Genomic DNA, 19092 nt, shown 5'->3' on the forward strand with positions numbered 1-19092 from the left:
TACTCAGATAAATATTGGCTATTTTTCTAAACTGGTGTAGAGTACTTTTGTGGTGTTTTCACTGGGTAACTGTGTGTGTGTGCACAAATACTTTACACATTGCCTCTGAGATAAGCCTGACTGCTCGTGCCAAGCTACCAAGGGGGTGAGCAAGGGCTATCTTAGCTGTGTGACTACCTTACCCTTACTAGAGTGAGGGTCCCTACTTGGACAGAGTGCAAACCACTGCCAACTAGAGACCCCATTTGTAACATTTATGCTGGCAAGATGGCACTCTATTGCTAAGAAGCTCCAGGTATTAAGAGGTTACGGGATTTGAAAGAGCATATCTGTGCAGCAAGGAGGTAGTGTTGTCACCCAGCTGCAATAATACCATATCAAAGACAGAACACTGCAAAGCATGTTCAAACCAACTGATGGATGTTTACTAGTACACCATGTTTAAGATATCAGAGTTGTTTTAAGAAATGAAGGTATGAATGAGGAAGATGAGCATAATCTAAACCGAAGAGGGCAGATGTGCAAGAGTAACCATCTTGGGAGAAAGGAACGATCCCAACCTTCGGAACAAGGAGCAAACACATTTGACACAGGAGCCAGTAATGAAAGAAAAATATTAAGAGATGAAAACAAGCTAAAGTATATACACTAAAAGAACAAGTTACTTACCTTCGGTAACGAGGTATCTGGTAGAGAGACTCTATCTAGCTGCAGATTCCTTACCTTAGAATTCCCTGGCATCAGCCTCGAATCCGGAGTTTTTTCTGAGCAGTACCCTGCGCTCGCGCCGTCGTTCGGATCTGCGTGCGTCGACCAGCTCCGCGTGCGTCGTCAGCGTCGTTGGAGACGTCTATGACGTCACGGTTGTCTATATAGACGCCGTCTCGGCGTGCGTACGTCAGTTCTTTTCCACAACTTCCCACGCCAGAAGCGCAGAGTCATGGAAGAACTAACCAATATGCATTTAACCTCTTTGACTGTTTGGAATAAAAACACGTTCATGCCTATAAGAAAGGCAAAAGTTGCCAAAATCAAATATATATATATATATATATATATATATATCAGCCAAAGGTAATCCTGTGTTCCTTCCAGGGCTCGCCTGTCGAGGTTGGTGCTCAGTTAATGGGCACAGGACCCATTTTAAATTCCTCCAAAAACACAATATATAAAAATCAAAGTCTGGCACTCCTTACAAAAATATGATGGTCTTCATTTATTCAAAAAATTTCATGAAGCAGAAACATAGGGCAACGCGTTTCAACCTTCGCGGTCTTCTTCATTGGCCCTTCTTACAATACATGTCTAACAAAGTTAGACCGCGAAGGTTGAAACGCGTTGCCCCATGTTTCTGCTTCATGAAATTTTTTGATACACACACACACACACACACATATCAACATGAGAAATAATTTCCCCAGAATGGGGAGGCTTGGGCGGGTGTAAGGAATCTGCAGCTAGATAGTGTCTCTACCAGATACCTCGTTACCGAAGGTAAGTAACTTGTTCATCTGATAGAGACTTCTAGCTGCAGCTTCCTTACCTTAGAATAGATACCCAAGCTATAACCCATGGCGGTGGGTCTGAAGGAGATTTTATTTTTATTTTTTTATACTAGGAAGTACTGCAAGACAGAATGGGCAAAATGCCCCTCTCTTCTCACCTGGCTATCCAGGCAGTAGTGTTTCGCAAACGTGTGTAAAGAAGCCCACGTTGCAGCCTGACAGATGTCCACCACCGGTACGCCACGTGCTAACGCAGTGGTAGCAGCTTTCCCCCTAGTGGAATGAGCTCTCAAGCCCTCGGGAGGCTGCTTCTTCGCCAAAGCGTAGCATATTTTTATACAGAGAACGACCCAGCGCGAAATGGATCGTTTCTGTACTGCCCGACCCTTCTTTGCACCAACGTACCCCACAAAGAGTTGGTCGTCCACCCGGAACTCTTTAGTGCGGTCAAGGTAGAACGATAACGCTCTTTTTGGCTCCAGTCGATGGAGACGCTCCTCTTGCTTAGAGGGATGCAGTGGTGCAAAGAAGGTGGGCAGGGTGATATTTTGACCCAGATGGATAGGGGTCACCACCTTGGGGAGGAAAGAGGCACGAGTTCTTAACACCACCTTGTCAGGATATATCTTGAGATAAGGTGGCTTAGAAGATAAAGCCTGCAGCTCACTCACTCTCCTGGCAGATGTAATTGCCACCAAAAAAGCTGTTTTAATAGTGAGCAGCCGGAGAGGACAGTTATGCAAGGGCTCGAAAGGAGCACACATAAGGAAGGTAAGAACCAAATTAAGATCCCACTGGGGCATAACGAAAGGCACAGGCGGGAACAGATGTACAAGCCCTTTCAAAAACCTCTGTACTATAGGTGATTTAAACAGAGATGGTTGATCAGGCAACTGAAGAAAAGCCGATAAGGCTGCAAGATGGCCCTTGAGAGTCCCCAAGGAGGAACCCTGCTGGGCGAGAGACAAAATAAACAAAAGGATGTTAGACAGAGAAGAAGAAAGAGGATCAATAGACCTCTCTAAGCAATATGAAACAAAACGTTTCCAACGGCAGGCGTAGATCGACTTAGTAGAGGGACGCCTGGCTGCCAGAATGACATCACAGACCTCGGGAGGGAGGTCATAAACCATCAACTGTCGCCGCTCAATCTCCACGCATGAAGGCGCAGAGTTGACAGGTTCGGGTGGAGAACCTTCCCCTGCTGCTGCAACAGAAGATCCTCCCGAAGAGGCAGCCTGATTGGAGGACCGATGCTCATTTTGAGAAGCTCTGGATACCAAACTCTCCGTGCCCAATCCGGAGCCACAAGGATTACTTGGGCTCGGTCGTTCTTGATTTTCTTGAGAACTCTGGGCAGAAGTGGTATAGGCGGAAAAGCGTACAGGAGGCCTGAACTCCACTCGCGTCGAAAAGCGTCACCTAGCGATAGGCACCTTGGAAACTCCAACGCGCAAAACTGCTGACATTGCGCGTTCTCTGCGGAGGCAAACAGATCTAACCAAGGCTCTCCCCACTGCTGAAAGAGTCCTTGCGCCACCTCCGGATGGAGACACCATTCGTGATCCTCTAAGCATTTTCGGCTGAGTTCGTCTGCTCTGGGGTTCAGAGAACCTGCCAGGTGTTGAACCACCAGGTTCATGCCCTGCTGTTCCAGCCATGTCCAGAGACGTAAAGCCTCTTGACAAAGGGTCCACGACCCCACACCACCCTGCTTGTTGCAGTACCACATTGCGGTAGTGTTGTCCGTGAACACCTGCACCACCTTCCCTTTCATAACAGGAAGAAATGCTTTTAATGCTAGCCGGATCGCCCGAAGCTCCAACAAATTGATGTGGAGCCCGGATTCCGCCGGAGACCAGTGACCTCTGATCTCCACCTCCCCCAGATGGCCGCCCCATCCCAGAAGTGACGCATCTGTCACTACCGTTAGATATGGTTGGGGAAGGGAGAGGGGTCTGCCCTTGACCCACTCGCAGTTCACTAACCACCACTGCAGATCTTCCGCAGTCCTCTCCGAGATCTGAACCACGTCGGTAAGATTTCCCTGATGCTGTGCCCATTGGAACTTCAGGTCCCACTGCAGAGCCCTCATGCGCCATCTGGCATGCTTGACCAACAGGATGCAGGAAGCCATGAGTCCCAGCAGCCTCAGAGTCTGTCTCACCGAGATCCAGGATAGAGGCCGAAACATCGGAATCATAACCTGAATATCCTGAACCCGCTAATCGGGAGGATAAGCCCGATACTGCACTGTGTCCAGAACAGCTCCGATGAAAGAGAGCTTCTGAGAGGGAGTCAGGTGTGACTTCGGCACATTTATAGTGAACCCCAGCGAATGCAAGAGGTCCGCAATCGTCTGGAGGTGGGTGACGAGAGCCTGGGGCGTAGGAGCCTTCAAAAGCCAATCGTCCAAGTAGGGGAAGACTGAAATCCCTGACCTGCGCAAATGAGCTGCCACCACCGCCATCACCTTTGTGAACACCCGAGGGGCACTGGTGAGACCCAAAGGAAGCACGGTAAACTGAAAGTGCTCGTGGCCCACCTTGAACCGCAGGTAACACCTGTGGCTTGGCAGGATAGGAATATGGAAATATGCATCCTGTAAATCCAACGCTACCATCCAGTCTCCTTGGTCTAGGGCAGACAAAACCTGAGCAAGAATGAGCATCTTGAATTTCTCCTTCTTATGGAAGAGATTGACGTCCCTTAAATCCAAGATAGGGCGAAAGCCTTTGTTTTTTTTGGGAATCAGAAAGTAGCGGGAATAACAACCACTGCCTACTTCTGTTATCGGGACTCTTTCTATGGCTCCCTTGGCCAAGAGAGACGTAACTTCCTCACGGAGCAAAGCTAGATGGTCCGCCATCAGCCATTCCTTTGTCGGAGGGATAGAAGGAGGCAAAGACTGGAAGGGAAGGGAGTAGCCCTTCCGTATGATCTGCAGGACCCACTTGCCCGTGGTGATGGAAAGCCAGTGAGGGAGATGAAAACGAATCCTCCCTCCAACTGGACGGACATGATCCCGCAGAACCACTAGGAGGGCTTGGGCGCAGTGTAGGGGGGCTGTGTGGCGGCCGACCTCTGGCCAGACCCTCTGGGTCTGATGGTACCACGACCACGTCCTCTTCCGGGATGCTCTGAAGCCTGAGGACAGTGGCTAAACTGTGGCTGGCGTGGTACCACGCCCCTCCCAAAGCCTCGGAAGGGGCGAAAGACAGACTGCTGTCGTGCCGGCGCTGAAAGGCCCAAGGATCTGGCCGTGGCTCGAGAATCCTTGAACCTCTCAAGCGCGGAGTCTGCCTTTTCGCCAAAAAGGCGAGAGCCATCAAAGGGCATGTCCGGCTCCGGATCATCCGGAATAAGGATGGGGCTGCCACCGGTGGGCGCCGGTGGCGGAATCGTCGACGTCGGACTCGGCGCCGAAGGAGGCAGACTGTGAGACCGGCCCCGGTCCAGATCCGGTAACGGATCCTGAGGTCCCCAACGGTGCCGAGGCCGAAGCCGCCGGCGTCGAATCCGAAGGGGCCCCTGCTGACCCCGCTGGGCCCGAAGACCCACCCGAGGGTACAGCCCGCTCAAAAACAAGACGCATAGCCTGGTAGAATTCTTTTATTTGAGCGGGGTCGATCCGGTCCCCGGAAAGGGGGGAAGACACGGAGTCGACCCTGGCGACGGCTCCGCAGAACCGCGCTCGGAACGTCGACGTTCCCTAGACGCCTCGACGGTCGACGGGCGTGGCGAAACCAACATGGTGCGATGACACGCACCACACGGCTTGAATCCTGTCTTTCTCGAAGACATGACTCCAAACAGCCAAAAAAGCGTTGACAAACCGTCGAAGCAGGGTAGCTCTTTCCAAAACTGCGCTTAACCAGCGCAGAAGGAAAAGAACTGACGTACGCGCACCGAGACAGCGTCTATATAGACAACCGTGACATCATAGATGGCTCCAACGATGCTGACGACGTACGCGGAGCTGGTCGACGCACGCGGATCCGAACGACGCCGCCAGACGGCTCGCGTGCACGGTACTGCTCAGAAAAAACTCCGGATTCGAAGCCGACACCAGGGAATTCTAAGGTAAGGAAGCTGCAGCTAGAAGTCTCTATCAGATACATCATATTTTTAAACAAGCACTTGCAATGCAATGGGTCTTGCATTTGCTCGAGTTAGAGCTGTTGGCTTTGTAAATTCATAACTGGACTTTTCTTGCCACATAAGTTGGTCAACCCAGCCTCATAATTTGGTCTTTTCATGCCACATAATTCCAGTAGCCCTGCATATAAATAAAGCTCTTCCATTTACCTTCTTCCTCTATTTGCAGCCAGAAAATGAAAATGTTGCCATTTATTAACCTAGTTTAAATCTGCCATGCTAATTCCAATAGAATACAACTTTCACCACCCCACCATCGGAGTGCTGGCTGGCTAATACAATTCCCAAAACAAGGCAGCCACGGAGGAGTAACGAGAGAAATAACCTAGAAGGGTCACCTAAACATATCAAGAGTGTTCAAACAGTCATAGCGTAATAAGGATGCTAAGTTGGCCTGAATCATGGTCATATTTGCAATAAGGAGAGATGATTAAAATAAATACAATTATGATATAAACCCAATAAAAACATTTATCAGAAATAAACGTTTAGAATTAGACTGTGATGGTCAGAAAAGCCCCTAGAGGGAACCACAACAAGAACATAATTTGTAAGAAACATAGGGGGTCATTCTGACGGGCCAGGGTCGGCGGGAGCACCGCCAACAGGCTGGCGGTGCCCCGCAGGGCATTCTGACCGCGGCGGTTTGGCCGCGGTCAGAAAGGGAAAACCGCCGGTTTTCCGCTGCCCTGCTGAATCCTCCATGGCGGCGCAGCTTGCTGCGCCGCCATGGGGATTCAGACACCCCATACCGCCATCCTGTTCCTGGCGGTTCGCCCGCCAGGAACAGGATGGCGGTATGGGGTGTCGTGGGGCCCCTGGGGGCCCCTGCAGTGCCCATGCCAATGGCATGGGCACTGCAGGGGCCCCCGTAAGAGGGCCCCACAAAGAATTTCAGTGTCTGCTCAGCAGACACTGAAATTCGCGACGGGTGCAACTGCACCCGTCGCACCTTCCCACTCCGCCGGCTCCATTCGGAGCCGGCTTCCTCGTGGGAAGGGGTTTTCCGCTGGGCTGGCGGGTGGCCTCCTGGCGGTCGCCCGCCAGCCCAGCGGGAAACACAGAATAACCGCAGCGGTCTTCTGACCGCGGTGCGGTATTCTGGAGGGGGGAACTCTGGCGGGCGGCCTCCGCCGCCCGCCAGAGTTAGAATGACCCCCATAGTCATGTAAACATAGAATTAGCCGCTAGAGGACATAACCACGTGCAAATAGAATGGCACAAAGTAATGTAGTGCAACCTTATATTTAGCCGTTAGAGGGTGTAGTGCCTTACACATTTACAGGCATAGAATAGTACTAAGACCTTAAAACACAAACTACTCTAAGCTGTAAAACAAAAGTTCCAGCCATAAGAGAGCTTAAAAATGGACTGAATGGTGGGAGGGGTTATTATTTTTGGGCCCCCACTAACCTAGTGTGGGACCCAGAGATGCCATAAACAGAAAGAGCAGGTCATGCTAAATGTTTTGGTGGTGGTCCCATTGTCCAAGGACCACCACACGCTGAGTTATGAGCGAAAATGTTCTGAAGAAGGATATTCGTACAGCATTATGGGGAGAATTTTCCAGAGTGCAGTGAATATTGTAGGATGTTGTGGGTTTCTGTGTTCTTTAGTAAAGCATTTAACAATGATAAGTGTTTTGGAGAAAGCTATGGAGCGTGAAGGGGAGAGCCAAAGAAATTACTCCGATTAGGTAACAGTGTGAACAATGTGACCAGCTGTTCAATACTGCCAATGGAGGCTGTTCGCACTGTGAGGGCCATGGATGTCATGGAGCACAAAGGGGAGAGACAAAAGAAGAAAAAAAATAGCTCACCCATGCTGAAGTATATCGGCAATCATGCAATTATCCATGTAACAGGGTCAGTTTGCAAGGCGGTAACAAAACTGCCCCAAGGATGGACAAACATAAAGCAATCACCAAAGGGAGTTTTGAAAGGCAAGTCCACGAACAAATGAAAGTGATGGGCGTGAGGTGGGCATGGTTAAAAGCCCACAGTACTTACAACAGGTCAAAGCGCTTGCGCGCCCAACCTAAAAAAAAGGAGATGATAAAGAGTCAAAGACCATTCCAGAAGAAGACAAAGATTAAACATGAGGAAATATTAGGAAAATAGAGACTAATATGCAGGCGAGACCAGTCTTAAAGTAAGCCAAACAGCTGCTTAGTGAGTCCATAATATCCACACAAATTTGCCAGATTGAGCATTCATCAAATTATAAAATAATCCATTAAATCAAAGGAAGAGGTAAAGAAGTCCTTCAAGAATTTAACACAGCCAGTGTTATGACCCTGAGGGACAATGTGTTAGGTCACAGCTCCTTGTGGTCACCTCCAGAAGTAGGCTCAAACAGCACCAAGTTATTGCTGCAAGAAATGAGCCAGAGAGGATGCTTGGGATGACTTCTCTGCAATTTCTAAATATGTACATGAAATACCACACATCAGCTATAACCTGTTACAATTAAATGCAGAAAGAAGCAGCACAGTTGTTGTTTTCTTTACTGTTATTATAACAGGACCAAGAAGTAAGTTGTGTACAGGGGCATACACATCCCCGTTTTCAAAAGCTTTTATAGTTTTGACTGTAAATAAAATTTGAACAATCAGATAAAATCTTTAGAAAAAGTGCAGGCATGGATTCCCCAGCTCAGATACATATCCTGTTTTCCACCATAAGGCTGAAACAGAAAGCTAATCAATGGGTGAGATGACTTGTAGATTGGTTCCTTGAAAAAGTGAATATGGGACATAATATTTAACATTGCTTATGACAAAATAATACAAACAGGCACTCTTGAAAGAGGTAAAGTACCAGATTCAATGTCGAATGAATCAGAGATCTTCATTTCACGTGTGCAAGATTTGTGTTGTATTTCATCAGCATGAGATGTTCTGTGATAGTCTCTTGCTCCAGTTCTTTGATCGGTATGATGCACTCCATTTTTCTGAAAATATCATAAAGATGAAAAAGGCTGCACATTAATTTTGTTAAAAAAATAGAAAATTTGCTACTTATGTTTACCTGTGCTGTTCCCCTTCATTATGGTGTTAAGGCTATCAACCTTTCAGTTTTGGTACTTTAGACTAACTCATCACAATTGGTGGCTATCTAAAAACTGACGGCATTTGGTAGCCTAAAAAGAGAAGTAGACCACTGATCCCAAGGTATGGACCCTGTGCCATGAGAAAGAAGGATTTCTCTCATCCTATATCTGCACCATCTTTGCACTTGGATCAGATCATCCACTCTGTCTCTTTGATGCCATGCATGCGTAAGCTGATGTGCGAACATCAGGTCCTATTTTATCCTCCACTCTGCAAGTCTGACTTTTCCTTTCTTCCACCTCGTCTGATCCATCTTGTATTACACTGTATCCCATTAGCACCCTGCATCCGATACTCCTCAACTATCTGCTGCAAAAGTTCAAATAATAAAATACTAACAAAAAAGGTTGATGGATGGAGTGCTGAAACATTTCAAACACTCAGCCCCAGTCACAGATCTGGGTTTAATCCATCGTTCTTTTGCTCACCGTGTGACCCCAGTTTGGACCCAGCCATATATAAATCAGTCTTGACCCTGTTCCCCATGGGCACAGTGCAGCCTGTACTGCCAGGCCAGGTCAAGACTGATTTTCGTATGGCTGGGTTAAAACTGAGATGGCATGGGGAGCAAAAGAACAACGGACTAAACCCAGATCTGTGATTGGGGGTGAGTGTTTGAAAGGTTTCCGCACTCATAAAATACTCCACACCTATTGTCACTGTTCCCCACAGCTTCAGAGAAGCTTCATAGCTCTGAATCCTCTGCTGCTCTCAGAGCACGCCAGCATCTGTTGGTATGTGTTACCCAAAGTTCCTCTGGTCCTGTAAGCTTCTTCCCAGACCGCCACTTTATTGGGCCCACTGTGTGTTGTCTGCTAACCATATCCTCTCCTAGTATGAACTAAAAATTAAGGCAAACTGTGTGAATGACTGCGTACATCTACTATGCTGAAAATAAATATGCTACCTTTGTAACAATCTTTACAGTGAATACCCTAAATGCAGGTTCTTCAGCTTAAGAATATTCCCAGGCACCAGACTGCATCCAGAAGATTTTTCAGCACAGCCCATGTATGCCAGTAGGTGTGCACACTAGTGTCAGTTCCTTTTTCAATTGTGTCCACGCCCTTGGACCGCAGCATTAATCAATTGCGCCAGTGTGTAGATCTGGGCCCTTCTTAGATGGAAAAGAGTCCATTCCATAGAAAGGGGAGGTGGGAGAGGGGTGCGGAATCTGCAGTTAGAGTATCCACCAGAAAGAGCATTACTGAAAGCAACTTTTTCTTTTGATGGATGCTTCTAATCATAGACGTCTCACCTTGTAAATCAATACCAAAGCAGTATGTGCCAAGGTGGAGGGTCTGTGGAATGGCTCTGATCAACCAATCTTGCAAGACCGAACAGCTAAACTGCCCTTCCCATCTGACATGGATGTCATGAAAATAGTGCTTTGTTTTAAGTGTGCACTTATGCCTACATTACCGTCTGACAAATATCCAGGGCAGATACTCCACATGTCAGCACAATGGTAGCAGTCTTGGTCCTGGTGGGTGGGACCTCAACCCTTCCAGAGACTAATACTCTGCCACTGTGTAGCAGATCCTAATACTGAGAAGTATCCATCTGGAAAAGGTCACTTTCTATACCGCTTTCTTTGCCCCGGAGAATAACAAAGTGCTTGTGATCCACTCAGTTGGCTTTGGTATGATCTATATTGAAGTTGAGCACTCTCTTGGGGTCCAAGCTATGGGACCACTCTTCCTCTTTCGAGGTATGAGATAGGGCAAAGAATGTTGGATGAGTGATGGATTATCTGACATGGAAAGCGCGACAATCATAGAAAGAAAGGCCACCCTGGTCCTGAGCACCAGCTTCTCAGGGAAGAAAGTTCACTCATGCAACACGCTGATGTTGTCATAAAGTTTTCAGAGTCAGCAGATGAAATGGAACGACTGTGCTGTGGCTCAAAAGGATGTGCACATCAGGAAAATACGGATCAAGCTGAGGTTCCATTGTGGTATTGCAAAAGGTTTCAGTAGAAACAAATGGACCAAACTTTAAGGGAAATACACCACAACAACTGATTTGAGATGGATGGTCTCGCAACTTCAAGATAGTTGATAGGGCTGACAAATAAAACTTGAACAGTGCCAACTAGAAGTCCTTGGTGGACCAAACAATAATCAAAAGGATAGCATCCAACAGTTCTGCTTTGATGCCTGCAACTGTTAATACGCCAAGCGGCAAATCTGCCCCAGTATAAACTGACTCAGTGGAATTACATCTGGCTGTTAGAATAACACCGACTACCTACGGAAGGAGGACAAAAGCAGTCAACTGATGCCACTCAATGTCCAAGCATAGATATTTAAATTGCACAAGCATGGGTGCAAGACCCTGCCCTGCTGCTGCGACAGAAGGTCCTTACGAAGAAGCAGCTTAATCAGATAATAGATACGCATAACCAAAAGTTAAAGGTACCACACTCTCCTGGTCCAGTCCAGAGCTACCAGGATGACTTGATCCTGGTAGTTCCTGATCTTCTTCAGAATTCGGGGCATAAGGTAGTGGTGGGAAGCCATAAAGAAATCTTGTGCTCCACCTTAGACAGAATGAGTCTCAGAGAGAGAGCATTCTTGAAAACTCCAATGTGTACATTTTTTGACACTACCCATTTTCTGTGTTGGCGAAGAGATAAAGGCATGGCTCTTCTCACTGGTGGAAGATGTTATGTGTCACCTGCAGATGTAGTTGCCATACTTGATCCACTAGGCATTGCCAGCTGAGTTAGTCCCTTCTGGCTTCCAAAGATCCCACCAGGAGGTTTACTATCAAGGAAATGCTGTGATGATTCAACAAGAGACGAAGACCCAAAAGCCTCAAGGCATGGAACCCGTAACCCCACATCACCGTGCTTGCCACCACATGGCAATGGTGTTATCTGTGCAAACCTAAACCAGGCTCTTCTTGACGCATTGCAGGAAGGCCTTCAAAGCCAAGTTAATGTATTACAGCTCCAGTCAGTCGATGTGGAGGTGGGTCTCTGTTGGAGTTCAAAGTCCTCTAACTCCATCTGTTTCATATGACCTGCCCAACCCGGAAGAGAAGTATGTGTTACCACTGTAAACTGTGGGAGGGAAAGGGCAAGGGTTATGCTACTGGTCCAAAAGCAGTCAAGCAGGTACCACTGCAGATCTTTTGTAGTCTCCACCAACATCAAAATGGAATTCAAAAGGTTCCCCTGGTGCTGGGTGTAGGAAGCTGGCTATCTATGTAGTGTACCAATGTAAAGGGGCACTATGCAGATAGTCTAGGGCGACCGTTATTGTCGGACAGTGGTCAAAATAACCCTAAAAGCCCTTTTTTGTGGTAGTGTGGGCCAGCAGTTAGGCTCATTAGAGGACAAGAAATCCAAAACCAATTTATAAAAATAACACTTATTTTTATATGACATGAGATAACAAGATCATCAGAATCTTGTACTTTTTGAGATATTCATTTTTGAAAGTTTCATAAATTGACAGTGCAATTTCTGGATTGAAAATATTATCCTTAGGGGAAAACCATGTACTTCATTTGGGCACTTGTCAGTGACTTACTTGACTTAAGGTAAGTAGGGGGCAAGGCCCCACCAACAGGTCACCTCATGGGGCCCTGGCGCATCTGGGTGCAGAGGTGTGTTACGGCGTCAGGTGTCCCATTCACTTTAATAGAGATCGTTCAGGTTGGAAAGAGGCTGCAAGGAGGGACTGGGGGGCTAGTCCAGGGGAACCCACGGGGGGCTCAACCCTTGAGACGCTCAGGCATGTAATGACACTGCTGGTGTGCTTCTCGTCAGGCTGGGGAGCCCAGGTGCAGTGGTGTCCTTTGGTAGTGGGTTTGTGTGCAAGAGCCACTCGCAGTTGGAAGGGGCTTTCAGAAAAAGGCTGCAGGGGGCGACTGGAAGTCCAGTCTGGCCAGACTCAAGGATGGGCTCGGCTCTTGTGTCCATCATGGGCACCGTCACTTCCCTTGAACTGGTACTGTGGGATGCTGGCACACAGGTATTTTGAGGTGTCATATGGCGACGGTCAGGGACTCACTCTTTGTCTTGGGTTCTGCGGTAGAGGGGCAAGCAGGTCAGCTGGACCACTCTTCATGTGGGTCTCTGCCAAGCCCCTCAAAATGCAGTTGGTTTTCCTCAGCGTTGGTACCCGGACTGGACAAAACAAGCCTTGGCTGCTGCAAGGTGTCTAGTGACCTGGGAGTTGATGCTCTGTGGCTCCGGTCAGTTCTGGCATCCAGACACTTGGAGAGAGGATGGATCTGACCTGTAGGAGCACAGTGACATCTTCATGGGCGGCTGCTGTGTTGGCAGTCCCATTAAGTGGCAGGACGATGCAGTTCTGGTACAGAATGTGAAAGTTATAGCAGCAAGAAAAAATATGTTGATGCTCAGGAGCTGCAAGCAACAGCTGCACATTGGGATGCAGCCCGTGTAACTACCAGTGGCTGAGATTATTTCAAGCATTCCATCCATCACTTTTTGTATACTATATGTCACCTTAAGTGGAGAAAAGAACGTAATCATTGCCATAGGCAAAAAGCTGGGACCCAATGGCAGGCTTATTGGCTTTGACACTGCTTGTTATACTTGGTGAGAGAGTTAGTTTTCCTGTCGCCTTGTGGCTTTGGGTTGCATTCAGAGAGTATTTGTCACAGAACATGGAATCATATTTGGTAGGGAAAATATATTAATTTGAAACATCATTAAAAAACAACAGTTTTTTCTTTTTGGTATTATGATTTATGTATGACAAGTGAGTCTGTTATTTAGCTCTCAGGTTAAATTATTCATATGTAAAAGCGAACAGAAACGCTAGACGTTTAATGGCTCTCAATCCCAGAGACTTGGTAAACACCTATACAACACTGACTTTCAAAACTGACCCAAACGAAATGGAGTATCGTTTGCAAGAAACTTGGAAAGAGTATTCCCGATAACACTGGGTAGTTTGGCTGAGCATTGTGACTAGTTATTTTCCCTAGAAGGAGGAATGAACAGAAGAAAGCATAAATGAAGTGCTTGCAAATATTAAAGAAGATGGCATCTTCGTCAAAATGTCAGGATACTTTACCTAGGCCCAGCAAAGAGACAGAAAAATGCTGTGAAGTAGAACAAGATACCATCTTTGTCAGACACATACTTATCTATGCCCATGAAAAAAGTAAGAGGTGTGTGGTAATTGAGAAGGCAAGAAGTAGCATATATGTCAGACTCTATACAAGATAAGTCCTTCCCCGCTCCAGATGTGCCGAAAAATACTTCATCAAAACATTCCACTCCTGATTATCCTTCATTCTAATGACCACAGATGATATTATATTAGCTTATTTATTCTATTACTAATGTGTGTCTGTTTTTCCCAATCTAATAGAAACTCAGTTTGTGGAATGAGAGGAACAAACTGGTCCACAAACAAACTGCACCTAACAACATGTGTATCAGCATGACAGTAAGCCATGTCACTATTATTGTACAGTTTACTTAAAGTGTAAATATGGGTGCTCAGCCTTTTTTTGTCTGAAGGTGTGGAAGAAGATTTTATAGGAAAGCATTCTTCTCTTCCATGGTAATAAAACTACCCTCTATTACGCTGTGGATGAACAGGTTTTTTTGTAGTGTTTGGAGACTAGACTAATAAACTAATGTTTTCAAAGTCCCCTTTAAATCAGAATAAAAACTGCGCACCCTTTCCTTGGTCGGAAAGCGGATGTTTGTTCAAGTGCCTCACTGGTAGCAGAGAAAGTGTAAAAGACCATGCATCAATACCCTCTATGCTAAAATGTTGGACAATAGGCATAGGATGTTCCCTGACCTTAGCCCACTAAGGAGTTGCTAAGAGAACGATTAAGAACATCTTGGAGTTAGGGTGGCTAAATGACCAAAGGAGTCTGAAAAGAAGAGGAAGGTAAAATATTCAGGTCAGATTGAATCTGGCTGTTTTGACATTGCAAGTTCAACCCTTGCCTTTTCAAAAGCTAGATTCTAAAACAAACCAGTAAAAGGATTCTTATATTGAAAAACATCTACCATGGTGGCACCTCCCAACCCTTCTTTTATTAACTTTACCACTCAGCTCTCGTAAACAGACCCTGATAGAAAGAATAAGGGAAGGGTGGGAGGCGTGTTCTTTTTTAGAACATTGGAATGTTGCGAGCTCCATTGAAGACAATGGAGTGCTCAGGGCTTTACTGGCTGGTAAAATCCCAGAGTGTCAACATTCCAATGTTCTTTGTTCACAGCAACAGCTGAGATTTCAGTCCCCTCGGGGTCCATGAGGACTTTGTTTTATTTAATAGAACATTCTGCCCTCTAGTGGCAGAATGTTCTAATAGCCTTAAAGCCCACCATAGCCGGCTATATTGGCAATTAAAGTCCAGCTCCCTAGTTAAACACTGGAGCGGGCCTTTAATGGCCGGTATAGCCCACTGCAGCGCGCGCTAAGGCTATTATAAACCAAGAAAGATTCTCTCAGAATTCTTAAAGCTTTCATACGGAAGAGATTATCACTGATGCCATGCGTTCTGTTACTTGAAAATTTAGATACACAACTATACCATCAATTGAATGGTATTTAGATAATTCATTCACAGACTAAACATTGCTTGCATTTTTGTTGTTTATTGCTCAATGTATTTTCTATTCAAATGATCTAATATGTACCTTAAACCTTGCATACAAGGACTTCTGAGCCATTTTGTAACTATTATTCAAAGTACCTTCTTTCTTAGCATGAATGGGTAGGAGGAAAGAAAAAAGGAAGGGGAAAGAGCATGAGAAAAGGAAGGAATGAGATAAGATGTACCTTTTTCCAGTGTTGCATAGCATTTTCAAGACTCCTACTAACAATTTCCTGACAGGCCTTCCGCAGACAGTCCATTAGTTTTTCCTGATACTGGATACTAAGCTTCACTGTTGGGGTATCTTCTTTCAGAGTGGATCTGTCATTGGATCCTTTGACTAAATCTAGGTGAATAAGGTCCAAGAAGTACTGGATTGATATTAAAATATCTTCCTCATGTTGTTGTAGCTTCTTGCTTTCCTGAGTTACCCATTGTTTACGATTCTGCTCAATGCTTTCCTTTATTTCAGTTTTTTTCTGATTAAGCAATTCTTTTTTCTGTCTTTCAAAGTCTTCTTTGGCTTGTGCAAGTACCTCATTTATTTTATTTCTATGACTGTCTAAAAAGGTCCGATAATCCTTTTCATTTTGTGCATGCATTTTGTTAATTTCCTCTTGCTTTTCTTTGTTCCACTCAGCTCGTGCTTTTGCCAGTTCTGCTTTTAGTCGAGCTGTGTGTTCTTCATTCTTTGATTCTATTTCTCTAGTCAGCAAAGTAACCTTAGCTTCCAGTTCCTTCTGTTTCACATTAACTAAAGGATTATCGGCATTCTGAAGTTGGCTCAGATGTTCTTTTTTCCACTTTTCTTCAGCTGCCATTACAACCGCCGATATCTGAAAGAATAAAATATGGCTTAACGTACAACCACACCCTTGACCCAAACTGTCAGGTTACGTGTCAGCAGTGCCTGAAGTGAGGCTCAAGGACAGAATGATTATATAGTGTAAACTATCTTCTGATACACCTATACACCACTGACAAGCAACAGAAAGATTGCTCTACTGTGAAGCACTTCAATCTCCACTGTTCCTGAGTTGGAAACTTTTCACAAATCATCACTCCACATCAAGAACACTCTCATGCACTAAAAGCAATCATGTTTCCAGTGCATGGATTATAATTTGTATAACATGTAAGAGAAAATAGTTCTACATTAAACAAGCCATTGTAAGCACTTGCATTATCTACTGAACAAATTACATACCTTCAGTAAAGCCTTATCTGGTAGAGACTATACCTGGCTGCAGATTCCTAACCTTAGAATTTCCCCAGGCGTCAGACTGGGTCCAGATGATTTTTTATGAGCAGTACTCCCCTGCACACCAGTAGGTGGCATTGATCGGCTCTGCAAACTTCGGCCACGTCAAAAGTGACATCCCCGGTACCTATATAGGCAAAAGCTGGCAACTGCCACTGCTCTATCTCCACGCAAGAAGGCAGAAATGGGACAAGTCTGCATGGAGAACCCTCCCCTGCTGTTATGAAAGAAGATCCTCCCAAAGGGGAAGCCTGATTGGACGATCGATAACCATGCTCAGTAGCTCGAGATACCAAACTCTTTGTGCCCAGTCCATAGCCTCAAGGATGACTTGGGCCTGGTAGTTCTTGATTTTCTTGAGAGCTCTGGGCAGAAGTGGTATTGGTGGAAAGCCGTACAGGAGACCTCATCTCCACTTGGGCTGAAAAGCGTCTCCGAGCGAGAGGTGGCTTGGAAACTCCAGCGCGCAAAATAGCTGACATTGCGTGTCCTTGGCAGCAAAAAAACTAAGCAAGGCTCTCCTCACTGCTGAAAGAGAACCTGCACCATCTCCGGATTGAGACGCCATTCTTGATCAACTAGGCATCTTTGACTGAGTTTGTTCATCCTGCAATTCCGAGAACCATCCAGATGAATCACCAGGGGTGTACTCTGATGTTCCAGCCATGCCCAGAAATACAGAGCCTCTTGACAAAGGCTTCACAACCACACTCCACCCTGTTTGTTGCAGTACCACATGGCGGTGCTGTTGTCCATTAACACCTGCATCATCTTCCCTTTGATAAGGAGTAGAAAAGATTTTAACGCCAGTCGGATCGCTCGTAGCCCCAGCAAGTTGAGGTGGAGTTTGGATTCCACTGGAGATCAGAGTTCCCTGATCTCCACCTCGCCCAGATGGCCGCCCCATACAAGGAGTGATGCATCTGTCACTACGATTAGATCTGGTTGGGGAAGGGAGTGGGGCCTGCCACTAGTCCAATGGCAGTTCATTAGCCACCACTGCAGATCTTTTGCGGTCCCCTCCGAGATCTGGATCATGTCGGAGACATTCATCTGATGAGGCAGCCACTGTAACCTCAGGTCCCACTGCAAAACCTGCATATGACACTACTCATGTGTAACCACCAGGATGCAGGAGGCCATGAGTCACAATGCCTCAAAGTCTGTCTCAACAAAATTCAGGATAGATGCTGAAACATCTGTATCATAATCTGAATATCTTGAATTTGAAGTTCGGGAGAATGAGCCCGAAACTGCACTGTATCCAGAACAGCCCCGATGAAAGGGAGCACCTGAGAGGAAGTTAGGTGTGACTTTGGCATGTTTATAGTGAACCCCAGTGAATGCAGGAAGTCCACCGTAGTCTAGAGGTAGGAGACGACACACTGGGGTGAGCCAGACCTCGAACGTCAGACGTCGGGCTGCCATGAGCTTGAGGGAGTGCTCCCTCAAGGCTTTTGGATTCACAGAGCAGCAGTCTGAACACAACTTCATGTTGTGGTTGTGTGCCAAACACCACAGGCAGACATGGTGCAGGTCTGTCACCAACACTGGTTGGCGACAGGTGCCGCAGGGATTGAAGCTGGGCTTCTTGGAGCACCTTCCTGCCACACCAGAAGGAAAACCTCAAAAAAGAATTTGACAAAACATTGAAAAAAGCTCAGTCAACAAGCAACTGTAGGGGTAGCTGTTCTCTGGATCAGCGCTGGCTGGCACGGAAAGCAAAGAACTGACATCAGCGTGCCTGGGTGGCGTCTATATAGGTGCAGCAAATAACGCACGTGGAGCCAATCAACGTCACCAACCGGCATGCAGGAGTACTATTCACGAAAAATCTTCCGGATCCATTCTGACACCTGGTAAGGAATCTGCTGCTAGACGTCGCTATCAGATAGAACAAGTCGCTTTCCTTCTGTAATGCTCATTCTGGTGGATACTTTATGCAACCACAGATTCTTTACCTTGTGAGTAGGTGAAGAATCTGTGATAGGTGTGGGTCTGTGGAATGGTTCAGGCCAAAAATGTCCTGCAAGACCAAACAAGAAAGATGCCATCTTTATAGAACTGACTGTCAAGGCAGTAGTGCTTTGCAAGCATGTGCACTGATACCCACTTAACAGCCTGACAGATATGTAGGACATGCACTCCACCTTTCACATAGCAGCCTTGGCTCGAGTGGAATGAACCTGCAACCCTTCTGGGGACAGCTTATTAAGTAATGTTAAGCAGATTTTAATGAACAGCACTAACCACCAAGAGATGGACTTTTTTGCAATACCGTGACTTTCTTTGACATGCGATATACCAACAGAGCTGATGATCATCCTGGTAGTCTCTAGTGCAATCAGTGTAACAACAGGGGGCTCTTTTGGGATCTAACCAATGCAATCTTTCCTCCTCTTTTGAGGGATGAGGAGGGGCAAAGAATGCAGGAAGGGTGATAGCCTGCCTGA

At 46.4% G+C, this 19092-nt stretch overlaps 1 protein-coding gene across 3 annotated transcripts in view; it reads right to left on the reverse strand.

Moving 5' to 3' along the window:
* The window catches only part of CEP152 (centrosomal protein 152), a 318523-nt gene that overhangs the window by 72210 nt on the left and 227221 nt on the right, over nucleotides 1-19092 (reverse strand). For all 3 annotated transcript variants that reach the window (XM_069222500.1, XM_069222501.1, XM_069222502.1), the window contains exons 22-23: nucleotides 15564-16214; nucleotides 8483-8615 (exon numbers count right to left, since the gene is read on the reverse strand). In XM_069222500.1, the coding sequence (XP_069078601.1) occupies nucleotides 8483-8615; nucleotides 15564-16214 (784 nt within the window). The remainder of the gene's footprint in view (nucleotides 1-8482; nucleotides 8616-15563; nucleotides 16215-19092) is intronic.

The sequence above is a fragment of the Pleurodeles waltl genome, chromosome 3_1 (assembly GCF_031143425.1).
Source record: "Pleurodeles waltl isolate 20211129_DDA chromosome 3_1, aPleWal1.hap1.20221129, whole genome shotgun sequence".
NCBI classification, from domain to species: Eukaryota; Metazoa; Chordata; class Amphibia; order Caudata; family Salamandridae; genus Pleurodeles; species Pleurodeles waltl.